Source organism: Mchenga conophoros, linkage group LG3, assembly GCF_057382185.1.
Source record: "Mchenga conophoros isolate Kocher_MC1m ecotype Shallow Benthic linkage group LG3, M_conophoros_male_GT1.1, whole genome shotgun sequence".
Lineage (NCBI taxonomy): Eukaryota > Metazoa > Chordata > Actinopteri > Cichliformes > Cichlidae > Mchenga > Mchenga conophoros.
In genome coordinates, this window is record NC_140528.1 from 12,334,975 (window position 1) to 12,351,245 (window position 16,271).

General features: G+C 40.6%; 2 protein-coding genes across 4 annotated transcripts in view; one reads left to right on the top strand and one right to left on the bottom strand.

Moving 5' to 3' along the window:
• LOC146577283 (protein NLRC3-like) overlaps positions 1 to 16,271 on the bottom strand; it is a 682,649-nt gene that overhangs the window by 78,689 nt on the left and 587,689 nt on the right. The gene's annotated exons all lie outside the window — the stretch shown is intronic.
• The window catches only part of LOC146577284 (protein NLRC3-like), a 208,074-nt gene that overhangs the window by 36,601 nt on the left and 155,202 nt on the right, over positions 1 to 16,271 (top strand). For all 3 annotated transcript variants that reach the window (XM_085252761.1, XM_085252772.1, XM_085252766.1), the window contains 2 exons: positions 911 to 1,084; positions 10,454 to 10,627. In XM_085252761.1, coding sequence (XP_085108887.1) covers positions 911 to 1,084; positions 10,454 to 10,627 — 348 coding nt within the window. The remainder of the gene's footprint in view (positions 1 to 910; positions 1,085 to 10,453; positions 10,628 to 16,271) is intronic.

Below are 16,271 nucleotides of genomic sequence, written 5' to 3' on the forward strand. Positions count from 1 at the left end.
GGAAGAATATTATTAGGTACTTCAAGACTCCATATCAGGAGAGGTACAAAGGGCTTATATGCAATGCTGGAGACAATGCGGCTCGACTGTTGCTAACCATTTTCATGTCTTTTGGGACTGTCCCAAGTTAAAAAACGTTCAGGTCTCCTTAAGTGCAGTCTTTAACGTTCAAATACCTTTCGATTTTAAGGTTTTATACATGGGTTTGGTCCCCTTTCTGGAATGTAGGAGTGAGATTAAGTTAGTGCAATTAATCTTGGTGGCAAGTAAAAAAAAAATTACTAGAAGATGGTTAAGCCTAGCCCAGCCTACCCTAGACGACTGGTTTGGGATCATTTTAGAGATATTTAGGATGGAAAAACTTACATATCTGTTAAGAAATCAAAAAGCCAAATTCTACCAAAGTTGGAACAATTGGATCCAATTCATCACCCCCACGAGGGCTGACTTCACTTGATCTCGCTATTACTTGGTTGTTTTTGTTTTGTTTTTACATTTACTTCTATTACTATTGTTTGTTTATTTAGGTATTTGTTCACAATGATTGCAGCATGGGCACCCCTCCCAGTTTGTGTTTATAGTTCCATGTAATGTGTTCTATATATCTCCTTCGGGGGAGCATGCGAGCAACTGTCCTAGTAATAGCTAGTGGAGGTTAATATGCAATATCTCCTGGACTTAATCTAAAACCTGGAAGGACTTTGTTCCCATGTTATTCATATACTGCTATGCAGATGGTTTTTTCTTGTCCAATCCAAATAAAGATATAATTAAAAAAAAACATTTTATTCAAGTTCATCCATATGATGTTGTATCTTAGTATGTTAAGGTTTCATCAAAAATAAAAAGATGGCATGTAATATAATAACAAACTTTACATAAGTATTATAGATTATCTTTTGTTTTTCAGACTGGGTGGCTGTAACCTGTCAGAGAGAAGCTGTGAAGCTCTGTGCTCAGTCCTCAGCTCCCAGTCCTCCAGTCTGAGAGAGCTGGACCTGAGTAACTCTGACCTGCAGGATTCAGGAGTGAAGCTTCTGTCTGCTGGACTAAAGAGTTCACAGTGTGCAGTGGAAACTCTCAGGTCAGGATTCAAACGTTAACACATATGATCATTTAAAATGTGAATTATATTATTGATTGACTTATCTATAGAGCTTTTAGCTAAACTTATATTTATATTTGAGTGGATTATTAGACTGAATTACTGTGTAAAATTTGTCACAGTCATACGATTTTGTTTATTTTTTATTTTTAATTCATGTACTGGCCATTTTACATAAATTTGGCTAATCTTCTACAATATATACATTTGATTTCGTTAGGAACAAAATGTTCAAATTACATATTTTGCTGGATATTGGGTATTAATGAAATTATTATGTCTTTAATGACACCACATTTCCATATGTAGGAGGTTACTGGTGGTATTGTTTCAGTGTTTGAGTTTTCCTTGCAAAGAAACATCTGGAATTTAACAATACATATTTTAAAGCTGTTTTCTCCAAAGGGATTTGTATTAGTGATGGTAAATTTGATTCTTTTTACCGAATCGAGTTTAAATGAGTCACTCACCAAAATGAATCGTGTTTTTTAAGTCATTTGAGTCTCTGAGTCAGTTGCCCAGAGAGTGCCAAAAATGTACTTTTTCTCTCAAACTTAATTTGTTTTTATTTTCATGTAAATCCTACTGCTACGATGAGTGACTGAAAAATAAAAACAACTATTTTATAGAGCAAAAAAGAATAAGATTTCTAAATTGGACATTTATTTTTGTTTATGTTATTAGTATTTCCTCTTTATCATCTTTGCACAAAAACAAAGTGTAGACTGAATGTTATATTGCATCAGTCAGACTATCAGGCTTCATTGCAGATGAAGGAGTGACTCTTCCGTGGTAACAAACTGTGAGTTTCAGCAGCTGAGAGGCAGGAGGGAAGGGTGAGTGAGTGGTCTTGATGCATTCTCAGTCTAGACTAGACTAGAAAGAGGGGCACTGCTCTTGTGGCGACCAGCAGGTTGTCTCTCTCTGTCAGTGTCAGTGTTTTAACTTATTTTATTTCATTCTTTTATTCCTTTATATATATATTTTTTTGCCTGAGGAAATTCTATAGCATCGGCTTGTGCTTTGTGGAACTTCTTTTAACGAAGATGGGTTTTTTATTTCGCATGATTTTATTGGCAATCCTGACGGTTGTTTGGAGTCATTCCTTTACCATCAATAATTCTGGCTAATGTGCAGTCTCTGAGGAGTAAATTGGATGAACTGCATTTGAATGTCGCACACTTGCGTGGCTACAGGGATACATGTCTAATGGCATTCACAGAGACTTGGCTCAAGGACTCTGACCCTGATTGTTCTCTGGAACTAAATGGCTTCGGGTTTCCCATACGTTTGGATCGAGACCCCGGAGCTACCCAGAAATCTCAAGGAGGAGTGTGTTTGTATATAAATCAGAAATGGTGTAAAAATGTGACCGTTCGTAGACAAGTGTGTCTGCCTGACATTGAGCTCCTCTCTGTGTCTTTGAGGCCGTTTTATCTGCCCAGGGAATTCCCACAGATCAACGTCACCATTGTTTACATCCACCCTAAAGCGAATCCTAAGAATGCGACTGACACCATCTCCACTTTTTTCCTAATAACAAACCATGGTCTTCAAAAGGTCTTATGAGGCTGATTCATGAAAGGAAAAAAGCTTTTATTGAAGGGAATATCTTGAAAGTTAGAGAAATTAGGAAGGAGATCAGATCAGAAATTAAAAAAGCCAAAGTAAAATACAAGGATAAGGTAGAGGCGGAGATGGGTAGCAATAACTTAAGGGTGGCCTGGGCAGGCATGAAACACATGACTGGTCACTGTTACAGTGACTGTAATAAGATAAGTCTTCCTGGTTTTAGTTCAGACTCTCAGTTAGCAAGTAGAGAAGCTTATAGACCCTCTACAATTTGCATACAGGCCTCGTAGACGTGTTGATGATGCAGTGGTCACTCTGTTGAACTTCCTTTATCGCCATCTTGATGGCGCCAAAGCTCATGCTCAGCTCTTATTTATTGATTTTTCTTCAGCTTTTAATACTATCCAGCCACATCTTTTAGCTGATAAACTTCTTAACCAGTTTACACTTGATCTTAATCTCGTTGGTTGGGTTTTAAACTTTTTAACTGACAGATCTCAGTGTGTGAGAGTGAACGGCTGTTTTTCCAAACAGCTGAACTCTTCTGCTGGCTCACCGCAAGGTTGTTGTCTCTCTCCTCTACTGTATATTTTGTACACTAATGACTGTCGCAGTACACAGGCCAACAGGCATTTCATTAAATACGCAGATGACACAGTCATTGTAAGCCTCCTTCATGGTGAAGAGGATTCCCATGGGCCTGTTGTGGATGAGTTTGTTTCGTGGTGTGATCAGTCCTTCTTAATGATCAGCACCTTGAAAACCAAGGACATGGTTATTGACTTCAGGGAGACATCCCCTCATCCTGCGCTAACAGTGGTAAATGTGCAGCCATTGAACTGGTGGACAGTTATAAGTATTTGGGGGTTGTTCTTGATAAAGCTCTGTGCTTTGAGTCACATCTTGCTGCTACAGTGAAAAAGGTTCAACAAAGACTTTTTAAGGAGGTTGAGAGGTTTCAATGTTTCATCTGCAATGATGACTCGTTTTTTATAAAAGTTTTATTGAATCTGTTTTAACTTTCTGTATCATTGCTTGGTACGGTAATATGTCTCTGAATAATAAGACCAGACTTAACAACCTGGTTAAAGTGGCTGGTAAGATTTCAGGGAGGTCTCAGGTCCAGCTTGTGGACTTTTATAACAGGCAGGTGCTGAGGAAGGCGACCTCTGTCATGTTGTGTTCAGATCATCCTCTCTTTAATGATTTTCAACTGCTTCCATCAGGTCGTCGTTATAAAGTGCCTGCAGTGAAGACAAAGAGACATAGATTGTCTTTTGTACCTACTGCTATTATCATAGTTAATAACACTGAACCATATGTGTTGTTGCCATTGCACATTGTACTTTTTTGATGAAAAATCTAGGTTGTTTTCTCAGGCTTATATTATATTATATTATTTTGGAGTGTGTATGTGATGTGTTGGTTGCCTGTTTGTTTGTTTGTACGGACATACTGCAAATCAATTTCCCATTAGGGACAATAAAGTTACCAATAACCAATAATCATCCAGGTAAGTAAATCTCCAAAAGTTGATTCTGTTCATCTGGACGTAGCGTTTTGTGGGAGAAATGTTTCATCATCATCCAGGTGACGTCTTCAATCTCGGCTGACTGCAGGTTTCAATCTTATAAACAGCACATTTGCATAATGACTGAAACCAGCCCACTGAAGGAACAATGGGCTGGGAGGTCAGTTCCTTAATCATAATTATGCAAATTCTCATGACCATTGATCAAAGCCCACTGATCAAAGCCCACTGATCAAAGCCCACTGATCAATAGCCATGAGAACCATTCACAGAGAGTTGGGGAATGGCTGCAATCACAGCATTTTAATCATTATTTTAAAGGCTGTAGATTGGAGCCATTGCTCTAACAGTGTACAAATGTAACAGGGCTTGGTGCTGATGCTAACAGTGCTAGCTGCTTCAGCCTTTATTTACACATTATAAGCACATTTCGCTTATTTTAAACAGTATATAAAACAGCTAGTACTGCTGGGACGTTATATTTTCACAAGCTAACATGAGCCAATCAGTGAGATGTCTAGCCATGACAGTTGTATGTTGCTGTGAGAAGAGTCGGGCTACATACAGTGATGATAGTGTTAGCCATGTTAGCATTTAGCTTCTATGTTTTTATAGTTTACACTTCTTGTTTATTGCTAGCTGCTCTGTTTAGTTGCTTTAGGGTTTCTTAGTTTACTTTTCCTGCATTATTTTGGTAGTTATCGTGCTTGGTGTCATAAGTTCAGTTTGACTTCCTCCCCTGACATTGTCTACATTAGTTTCAGCTGTGGAAGGATTTATTGAGTGTTTTCTATTTCTTCCATTTGAACAATAGTGGTGCACTCTATGCTTGTAGCTGCTGTGTGCTACGTTCTTCTGTCAAACAAGATGGCGCCTGTGTTTGGCTTTGCCGCCGCTGCAGCTTGCTGGAGGCAACAATGTAGTTTTTCACTGTCGTCAATCATTTTTTGTAATGTCATTTTTGCTCTTTTGAGTTCTGACTTAATTTCTGCTGCTTTAAATTATGATTGGGAGATACTGTTAACCCTTTAAGGCCGGTCAGAGTGGGAACGCTCAGTTTTGCGTAACTATTTTTAAATGCCTGTAGATCGGCAACCACACAAGCTAGTGCAATTATTTTTATTTTTGCATGTGAAACCGGAGTTGTACTTACATCTTATGTATCCAGCTTATCCTAGGTCACCGTTTCCTTCCACACATAGCTTTGCAAAAGTTGCATGAAAAGCACTTGCAGCAACAAAAAAGTAATATTCCAGAAACACGCTTTGCCAATCCGATCAGATGTTCATAGCACTTCCTACGTTGGAATAGATGTCAGCCCAAACTATCGTATGTCCGCCATTACCTGCCCGAAACCTGAAGTGATGTCGTTTTTGCGAAAATTCTAGTTGTTTGTTTGTTTGTTTTTTTTTACCTTGAAGCCTACACTGGTGTTTTTAAAAGTCATGTTTGAGTTTACCCTTTCAGTATAGTTTCTGGGAGGCTTAGAACTCAAATTACACAGTTGGAAATAGTTTATTTTGATGCACTGAAGTTTTTCTTGCAAATTCACATGGTAGTATTTATTTTAGTTTTTCATGCAGTATATACAATTTGGTGTATCTCAAAAATACAACTATGGATACACTCAAATTACATTTCCTGTGGTTGGAAACTATTTTGTGCAACTTTTTTAGTTCTTCCGTTTTGAGGGATAAACCTCTTAAATTTCTCTAACTACAAATATATGTAAAAATACAAAACAAAACAATTTTCAATTTGTTCTAGTTTATTGCACTTTTTGCTGTATATGTATATATGTATATGTAGTTACTATGGACTGAATGCATACATATTATTAAAATTTGGGCTATAACGGTTGTATTGATGTATAGCAACTTGAACTGCTCCCCAAAATGGCACTACAGCAGTGGTTCCCAAACTTTTTTTGCTGGGCCCCCCTTTGTTTTACACGAAAAACGTTCGCCTCCCCCCCGGCGCGTGAACAGCACGCACACGCACTAACACATCCTCCAACCACACACGCCCATATTTTGCTCCATTGCGGTTTATTTCACACCTCAAACATTTAGTAAACAATTAAGCAAATACAAGTAATCTGCAATAAATTACAGGTAGTAAGAAAATAAACTACTAAATCTTTTACGCTACGTCCGCACCTACACTGGTATTTTTGAAAACGCAGCTGTTTCATCCAAACAGTGTTTCAAATCACCAAAAACTGAGATTTTTTTAAAACTCCTTTTTTGCGGACGAGGAATACAGAGTTCATCTGGCAACGTCAAAGGTTGCGCCTTTTTTCACGTCACGTTATTGTTTATGTGAGATGAATTGCAGAATGGCAGACAGAGACAAAATACTGTTACTCTGAGTATCTGCAGGTTTCACACGCAGTTACTGTCCCTCCATTTACAAAGGCGTCACGGGTAGTTGTTTTTTCTTCTTCTGTAATACTAATCAACATTGCTGTCAATACATTTTCAAAAAATGCCTCTCTGTGCAAAATGGGTTCAAAAACATAAACAGCTGTGGGATCCTGTTTGTCTGTGATTTGAATCGAGGGAACAAATCGTGGCAGGATCAGCCTGATGTTATTTGTATCCCGCTGTAACTTTACTCTATAAAGAGCAAACATCTCCAAAATGTCAGGAGTAGTTAGTCACTACAACAAGTGTTTGTGAACTAAAAATCAAGAATGTGGGATCCTGTTTGTCCGTGATTTGAATCGAGGGAACAAATCGTGGCAGGATCAGCCTGATGTTATTTGTATCCCGCTGTAACTTTACTCTATAAAGAGCAAACATCTCCAACATGTCAGGAGTAGTTAGTCACTACAACAAGTGTTTGTGAACTAAAAATTAAGAATGTGGGATCCTGTTTGTCCATGATTGGAAGAGCCCAGCGCTGCTCCCGACGCAGGGACCTACCTCAGCACCTGTGCAGGTGAAGCCAAAGGGCAGATTTGCTTCACCATATTTTCTAGTCTTTGGCTTAGAATGAAGTTGGTTTGGAAACATATTCAGCGATGCTTCATCTCCTGCTTTGCGTTTCTGTGGGCGCCGTGCTAGCAGTGTTCAAGTGTTTTGTTCCCCTCCCTTTTCATACCGCGCCCCCCCTGCCATGGCTCTGCGCCCCCCCTAGGGGGCGGGCACCACAGTTTGGGAAGGTCTGCACTACAGCATGTAAAAATCTAAAGATAAGCTCTGGCAGACTTGGTTCTATGGTAGGTCTTAAAGGGTTTAACATCAAAGATTCAGTGGAGAGCTACTGTAACAGCTGAACAGAAAAACTCTTCCTCCCCTGGTGTGCTACTCTTCACAACCCGCAGGACTTTCACCCTCAAGAGATGGAAAAGGGGAACGAGGGCCGACGTCCAGGTGAAACTGAGAAGCTACCAGAGGCTAGCTTCTTGGCTGTGGGGAGAATCCTGGTGCCTGCGTCCACTTCCTCTCCTGACATTTAGTTAATATGTTACGCCGGTGACTGGGACCTGGGCTCTGTGGCTCAGAAGCAGTTTTTCTCACGGTGTGTCCGTCAAACGTTCACTGTTTTTATTGATAACAGCTATGTCTGCTCATCGATCATTGCTTCCCCCAGCTCTGGAGTCGCTGCCCTGCCCAGCAGGTCCACAGGTCTGCATTGTCTTTATTTCAAGTGCCGCTGCAGTCAGCTGTTGATTTTGCAGATCGACCGTCATCAACTCGGTTGGCCCCGCTTAACGTTTGCTCCATAACAAACAAATCATTTATTCTAAGCGATCTCTTTATTAAAGAGTCTCTAGATTTCATGTGTCTGACTGAGACGTGGCAGCAAAATAAGAATTATGTCCAATGTTCCCTCTAATGTTTCATGTGTCTGAGCGAACACACAAACTCCCTGAGCGGTCCCTTGGATCACTGGATCACGTTGTCATTAACGTGGCTTCACTCTACATTAACCAAAACACCGGTGTCGGCACATGAGGACGCTGTCATAGCCCGTCAGCGACGTTGATTAGCTGCGTATATACGAATGTGAATCATTGGCTGGACTATGGGATAAGGCGGCATCGTTCTAAATACTGGAGCAGCCAGTCACTGACTAACACTGCAAAGCAGAATTGTTAACGTATTTATTTTAATTTCAATTCAGGTTAGTATTTAGTATTTAGTATTTATTTATTTATTGTCATTGTCAAGAACAATGAAATTGCGTTTGGGGCTTCCATACAACCCAAAAAAAGAGAAGAAAATAATAAATACCCCTTAAAACCCAAGTGTACATATTTAACCCAGTGTGACTCCAGTGCAATAAGACAATCCTTAGCAACAACATGAGAACATGACAAGTAATGTTCGTAGAAAATCAGACAAAGACCTGAGAAACATGACAAAGTACAACAATGCAACCCATTCAATATTATTGTACTGTGAGATATGATATCAGATATGATAGTTATCTATTTAAGAAGGAGGGGGGGGCAGGAGGGGGAAGAGAATAAAGATATGATGCACCAATGCAGACCAGTTCATTGCTATTAAGAAGTTGGATATGGTTATTGTCCGTGAGAGGGGGGCAGAGAGTTCAGGAGCCTCACAGCCTGTTAGATATCTTTTTGTGCGCAATGCAGATACTCTGTGTGCAGAGAGCGTGTCAGCGGATTGCGCCCGTGCGCAGCTTAGAGGGAACATTGATTATGTCCACTTGAATGAAATCTGCCCGGCTGGCTGCTCCGTCATCTGAACTCCGCGTCTTTTAGGACGTGGTGGAGGACTCGCTGTTGTTTACCAGGACAGATTCACATGCAGTCTGATGACCTCGGACTCCTTTTCTGCATTTGAGTCACAGATGATGGTCAGTTCTCTAAAAACCAGTTATTGTATTTTATTCTACCTGATGGGGTCTTTCTAACTGAATTTAATGACCTTCTGACATCCATCATTTCATTGGAGAAGGTTGGGAGATTTGAGCCGTCATATTGATGAAGCATTCTGTAACACTGCTGCTGAGCTCATCACTGTCACTGAGTCTTTTAACTTTAGGCAGCATGTTTCTGGCCCCACACATACAAAGGGTCACACACTGGATCTTGTTTTCTCCCTGGGTTTAAATATACATGATGTATGTGTGGAGGATGTCCATGTGAGTGACCATAGCTGCATATTTTTTAACTTGTTATTTTACTTGGATCCTTCATCTCCTAAACTGATGATCCAAAGGCGGATTATAAACCAAGATGCTGCTGGAAGGTTCTCTGCCATGTTTGACCCTCGCATGGCTCGTAGTGACCTCGACTCACGTATTTTATCCTTTAATGATCAATGCAAGTTGTTGGAAAGCCCACTGATAACATGTTTACATGGCTAAAATGTTATGGCTCATTCATTGATAGTATTTTCGCCATAGAAATTGTTATGTCCTATATTGTTGAACCCACCATGTCTATGCTGATGCTCTTTGAACGCACCACATACGTACTCGAGGCCATGCAGTGGCTGCTAGTCTGTGTTCTCAGTATTTTTATGTGTCAGTTCCAGTTTTAGAGCTCTAAAGTGCAGCTATCGTGTTAGGAATATGTTAGGAACAGACAGGAACACTGAGCACACTGAGGTCAAATCTTTATTTAGGGCGACCGTGGCTCAGGGGGTTGGGAATCGCATCTGTAACCGGAAGGTCACCGGTTCGATCCCTGGGCTCTCTGTCCTGGTCGTTGTGTCCTTGGGCTTTACCCTACTTGCCTACTGGTGTTGGCCAGAGGGGCCGATGGCGCGATATGGCAGCCTCGCTTCTGTCAGTCTGCCCCAGGGCAGCTGTGGCTACAACCGTAGCTGCCTCCACCAGTGTATGAATGTGAGAGTGACTGAATAGTGGCATTGTAAAGCGCTTTGGGTGCCTTGAAAAGCGCTATATAAATCCAATCCATTATTATTATTATTATTTTACCACTCGCTGCATTCTTGATGTTCATGTTCTTCTCTTTCCCCTCACCCTGCAACCAGTCATGGTAGATGCTCCTCCTGGAGCCTGTTTTCACTGGGAGGATCTTTGTGTCAAAGGGAGTTCTTCTTCCCACCATCACCAAGTGCTGCTCACAGTGGAGGCGGTTACCTTACACTGTTAAACAGCTTCAGATGACTGTTGTTGTCTGTTGGGTATTGTCACTTATAAATAAAGTTACATTGAATGGATGTATGGATGGATAGATGTTATTGTGACGAAGAGAAAACGATTGTTGACAGATTGATTGTTGTTTTGTGTGTCTGCAGTCTGTCAGGCTGTCTGATCACAGAGGAAGGCTGTACTTCTCTGGCCTCAGCTCTGACCTCCAACCCCTCCCATCTGAGACAGCTGGACCTGAGCTACAATCATCCAGGTGACTCAGGAATAAAGCTGCTGTCGGCTGGACTGAAGGATCCAGGCTGGAGACTGGACACTCTCAGGTATGGAGAGAATGTCTGATAGAGGAGGAAGAGCTGGAAACATTTCCTGTGTCCTTCACTCACTTCCTGTTTGTTTCCTGCAGATGAGACATGAACAATCACACATGCAGGAATATTTTCAGGGACAGACACACTAGTCTAGCTGGATAGTTCATGGATATTTATGTAGGGGTCTCCAAGGAGTCTGGTTGCAGGAACATTTAGGTCACAGGTGTACCTGAGATAGATACCAGTGTACCTAATAAAGTGTCAGCCATGTGTATGTTTCCCATGCTGTATGTCCACAGTGACAGAAGGATGAAACAAGGCTGTGAATCATTTCAGTCTGTGTTTATGACAAAGAGGCAGACAGGAGCAGCTAACATTTGGAAATGGAAGCTTAAATAATGACAAACTCTACATTCACAGCTGAATTAACAATAAATTTGTTCTCAAGTGCACATTTAGCAGCTAATGCTATTACTGTTTTCCCTTGCTTTCTACAACTTGAGCAGCTATTGCTAAGTAGGCCACTTTGCTCTGCTAAGGATTTATGTGACCATGATGAAAACTCTGATAAGCTAATGCTGCTAAGCTAATACTGTTTATGGGCCCTGTTAGAATCAATATTTCATTCTCATTCTGTTGTTTGAGAACAATATTAACGTTTCACATCATTATAACACAAGAGAAAAGGGTATTAGCGTTAGCTACTAATGCTTATTCACCTCAAATTAGCTTTAGCTGCTAATGGTAGCCTACTTAGCAATAACTGCTCACTAATATAATGCTAATTCACATCAAATTAGCATTAGCTGCTCAAGTTGTTATAAGGAAAGAGAAAACGGTATTAGCATTAGCTGCTAATAATTGTTCACCCCTAATTAGAGTTAGCCCCTAATGGCAGCCTACTTAGCATTAACTCCTGACGTCGTTGTAATGCAGGGGAAAAGAGTTACCATTATCGGATAATGCTAATTCACATCAAATTAACATTAGTTAACAACGGTAGACTTCGTATCATTAGCTGCTGTCATTCTTACAAAGCAAACAGTATGAGCATTAGCTGTTAATGCTTTCTCATCTAACATTAGAATTGGCCACTAATGGCGTATTGTTAAAAAGTAAAAAAACACATTGTTAGCATAAGCGGATGATGCTAATTCACCTAAATTAGCATTAGCTAATGATGGCTACATACCTAGCATTAGCTACTGATATTGATATAAATCAAGAAAATATGGTATTAGCATTAGCTTTTAATGCTTTTTCATCTAAAATTAGAATTAGCCACTAATGGCGTGCTATTTAGCATTACCTCTTCACATCGCAGGGGAAAAGTTAAAATTAAATTTAAAAAAATGTTCAGATTAGCTACTCATATTGTTAAAAAGTAAGAAAAAACATTGTTAGCATAAGCGGATAATGCTAATTCACCTCAAATTAGTATTAGCTAATAACGGCAACCTACTTAGCATTAGCTGGTCATATTGTTATAATGCAAGAAAATATGGTATTAGCATTAGCTGCCAATTCCTAAATACCTAAAATTAGCATTACCTGTAATGGAAGTCTACTTAGCATTAACTCCTCACTAATGTAATGCTAATTCACATCAAATTAGCTTTAGCTTTAGTATTAGCTGCTAGCACCAGCCTACCCAGCACTAGCTGCTCACATTGTTAAAAGGGAAGAGAAAACGATATTAGCATTAGCTGGTAATAATTATTCACCCCTAATTAGAATTAGCTGCTAATGGCAGCATACTTAGCATTAACTCCTCACATCGTTATAATGCAAATGAGGCTAACTTACATTAAATTAGACTGCTGTTATTAGCTAATGCTATTTAGCAGTAGCTGCTCACATTGTTATAAAGCAAAGGAAAACGATATGAGCATTAGGTTCTAATGCGTATTTGCCTTTAATTAGACGTAGGTGCTAATGGCGACCTACTCAGCATTAGCAGCTCAGATGTTGTATTGCTAGGGAAAAGAGTGTTAGCATTAGCCGTTCACATTGTTATAAAGTTAAGGGAAATAGTGTTAGCATTAGCTACTCACATTGTTAAAAAGTAAGTGTTAGCATTAGTGCATAATGCTAATTCACATCCAATTAGCATTAGTTAATAACGGCAGCCTATTTAGCATTAGCAGATAATGTTGAATTTGGCCCACTGGAAAAGTTAAGAACTCAAGATTTAGGAGTGTTTCTCGATAGCTCTTTCTCATTTGAGAAACAAATAAATGTTGTTATTAAAACCAGCTGTAAGCTTTATATTGTTGATTGTCATTTCCCATATGGAAAAGATATATAAATCTTATAAAGTTTGTATCTGTCTTGTGTGAAACTTGTATGAAAAGCATACAAGAGTGAAAACAGATATAAGATCCCTTGAAAAATTATATAATGAAACTTGTATGTTTTCGATACTTACTAAAACAATATATGAAAGTAATGAGAAAGCATATGGGATATGCTTAAAAATATTTACTCATACATGCTTAGTTTTATAATCGATTGGATGATGATAGAGGTTCGATCCTGAGTAGTCTGTAAAGACTCTGTGTGCCTTCCACAGTGCTCTGGCATGCACACACCACTTGGGGCCATGAGAGAGGTCGTACCCTCTCTTACTGATTTATGGTGTAGGACAGGGGTCTCAAACTCAATTTAGCTGGGGGCCGCTGCAGGCAGAGTCTGGGTGAGGCTGGGCCGCATTAGGTTTTCCACAAGAAAGGCATGGTTAAAAAAATTCCAATCTTCTCAAATCTCTTTATTTTTATTTTTTAACACAAAATATGAAAAATAAATAAACAAATTAAGAATTAATAAGAAAATAAATCAATCTGTAATACATAAATAAAATAATAATAAGATATTTTTAGTCAGTGAACTTGTGTGTTTTTTTCAGTCTTCTATATCTGCTGTATTTAGATTGAAATGTCTGTATTAACAGTTCTATAACCTTCTTCTGAACATGAATGGAACACTGTAGAAAATGAACTGTTCTTCTGAACATGGCTTCTCTTGCCTACTCCTTGCTGCTAGAGACCTGGCAGCGTTTCCTCTCGCATAGCCGAGCCAGATTTGGCCTGAGGGAGGAAGCAGTTGCGACCCTCAGTATGTCTTGAAGATGATCATCCGTAAGTCTGGACCTGTACTTGGACTTATTGAAGTTCAAAGTGGAGAAGAGCTTTTGGCACAAGTATGTGCTACCAAAAAGGCACATGGTCCGCTTGAACATTTGGGAAAGCCGAGGGAAACTAGGGCTCAATCCTCTCAAAAATTGTCCAAGCTTGTCTGCTTTTCCACTCACCTCCCTGAACTTTGCTTTGAGTTCAGAGTTGCACTGCAGCTCAATGAGCTCCATTTGAAGCACAGAAGGGGCATCTTGCACATCAAAGGAGAAGGGGTCCGCAAAAATGTGAAAGGTGGCTCTGTGTGTCTTGAAGTCAGCAAATCTGTGATCAAATTCCTCCTGTAGCCTCAAAATGACATCATCATACTCGTCAGCACTGAATGGTGTGCCTGCATCCACGAGAGCCTTGCATGCTGGGAAATGGCAAAGGTTTGTCTGAGAGAGCTGAGCTTTCCAGAGCGCCAGTTTTGTGGAGAATGCTCTCACGTTGTCATAGGCAGCACTGACAAGTTGCCCCTGGCCTTGTAACGTCTTGTTCAGTACATTAAGCTCATGTGTCATATCAACAAGAAAAGCTGAGTCCATGAGCCATTTGGGATCAGTTAGCACAGGAACACTAACTCCATCCTTCTCCATGAAGGCTTCACTTCTGCTCTCAACTCAAAAAGTCTCTTTAATACATTTCCCCTGCTGAGCCAACGTACCTCAGTGAAGTCGAGCACATCCCCATATTCTGACTCCATTTCCTCTAAAAAAGCACAGAACCTTCGGTGCTTTAAGCCCCTGGATCTGATTTGGTTGATGCATTTCACAACAATAGACATCACATTGTCAAACTTCAGGCATTTGCTGCAAAGGACCTGCTGATGGATGATGCAGTGCAGAGCAATGGCCTCCTCCACGCCTTCCTCTTCCAGTTTGTTTTGTGCCACCAGTCCATGTTTCCTCCCTGTCATTGATGGCGCTCCATCTGTTGTTATTCCAACAAACCTCTTCCATGGCAAACCAACATTCTCAATGGCATCACACAGCTTGTAAATATCTGCTGAGCGGTGGTCTGGCCATGCATTGGAATTACTGTGAGCAGCTCCTCCATCACTTCAAAACTGTCATCAACACCACGGACATACATTGGGAGCTGGGCAGTGTCGGTGATGTCTGTGGTCTCATCAAGAGCGACTGAGTATACACTGAAACATTTGGCTTTCTCACACAGTTGGTCATAAATGTCACTTGACAGGTCAGAAATGCGATCTGCTGCGGTGTTGGCAGAAAGGCTGATGTTGCTAAACTGACCTTTCTTTCCCGGACAGACTATATTTGCAGCCTGCAATATGCACTTTTAGACAAATGCACCTTCTGTGAATGGCTTCCCTGCTTTAGCAATCATCTCACTAACCACGTGGCTCCGACTGCTGCATTATTCTCTTTGGTTGCTTTCTTGGCGAAATCTTGCTGCCTCAGTAGATCTGTTTTAAGACTGGCAACCCGGTTCGCTCTCTCGTCTCCCTGGTATTTTGCATCCAGCTCAGCATGTCTAGTTGTGTAATGACGTTTCAAATTGTATTCCTTGTGCAGCGCAACTTTCTCTGTGCAAATAAGACAGGTCGGGGTGCCCCTGTGCTCAACAAAGAAATATTGCATTTCCCACTTTTCCTGAAATTGTCGGTGCTCATCACCAACCTTTCTCTTCACCGCAGGCTTTGAAAAAGACATGTTTGGGGCTATGTGACATTTATAATTCTACTTGGTGTCACTGTCGCATTGAAGTTTCAATCAAGCGTTTAGCCGACGGACGGGGAACGTCTCAACGCGTAGAGAACGTCATTTCTGCTTCTTTTTCTTGCAACCGTAGCACGGCGATCGGCAGATAAAAAGCCGGTAGCAGTCTCCTTTGTTTTTACGCTCGATGTTCATGTCTTTCATGACGACACGAACACCGTGGCGTTTGCAGATGGTAGAAAGTGCAGGGATAGCGAGCGCAAAAAAGGCGACTGCTCACGGCGCCGGGCTGTTGTTACAGGAGAAAGAAGCGGAAATGACACCGTGACATATAACAAATAACATCAGCTGTTTCTGATGTTAGTTGTTTTGACTGCTTTTACATTATATTGAAATATATGTAATGTTCATGTTTGCTGCAATGCAAACGCAGTGATGCAAATAAAAACATGGAGCCACAAATTACGGTGCGACCCTATAATTAGTCCGGGTTACCGGGGACTGTTGTTGCCGATGAACAGGTGTCGCTATGTGACTGCAGACTAAATTGGGCTGCATTGAGTTCATGACTTTTCTTTTATCCCGCCGCCTACGCATCACTGTGAGAGTTAATATGAGATCTCTCTCTGTGGAAAAATAACTTTAAATCCCACTGACGTGTGTATAAATCTATATACGTATAATGTCCCGCTGGGCAGCAACTTAAAAAAACAACTTTTTTTGAAGTGTTGTGAACGCAGCGCGCTGGGGCGAATGTCGGCGTTTGCCCAATAGAAAGGAGGAAGCCAGCCAGGCACAGAA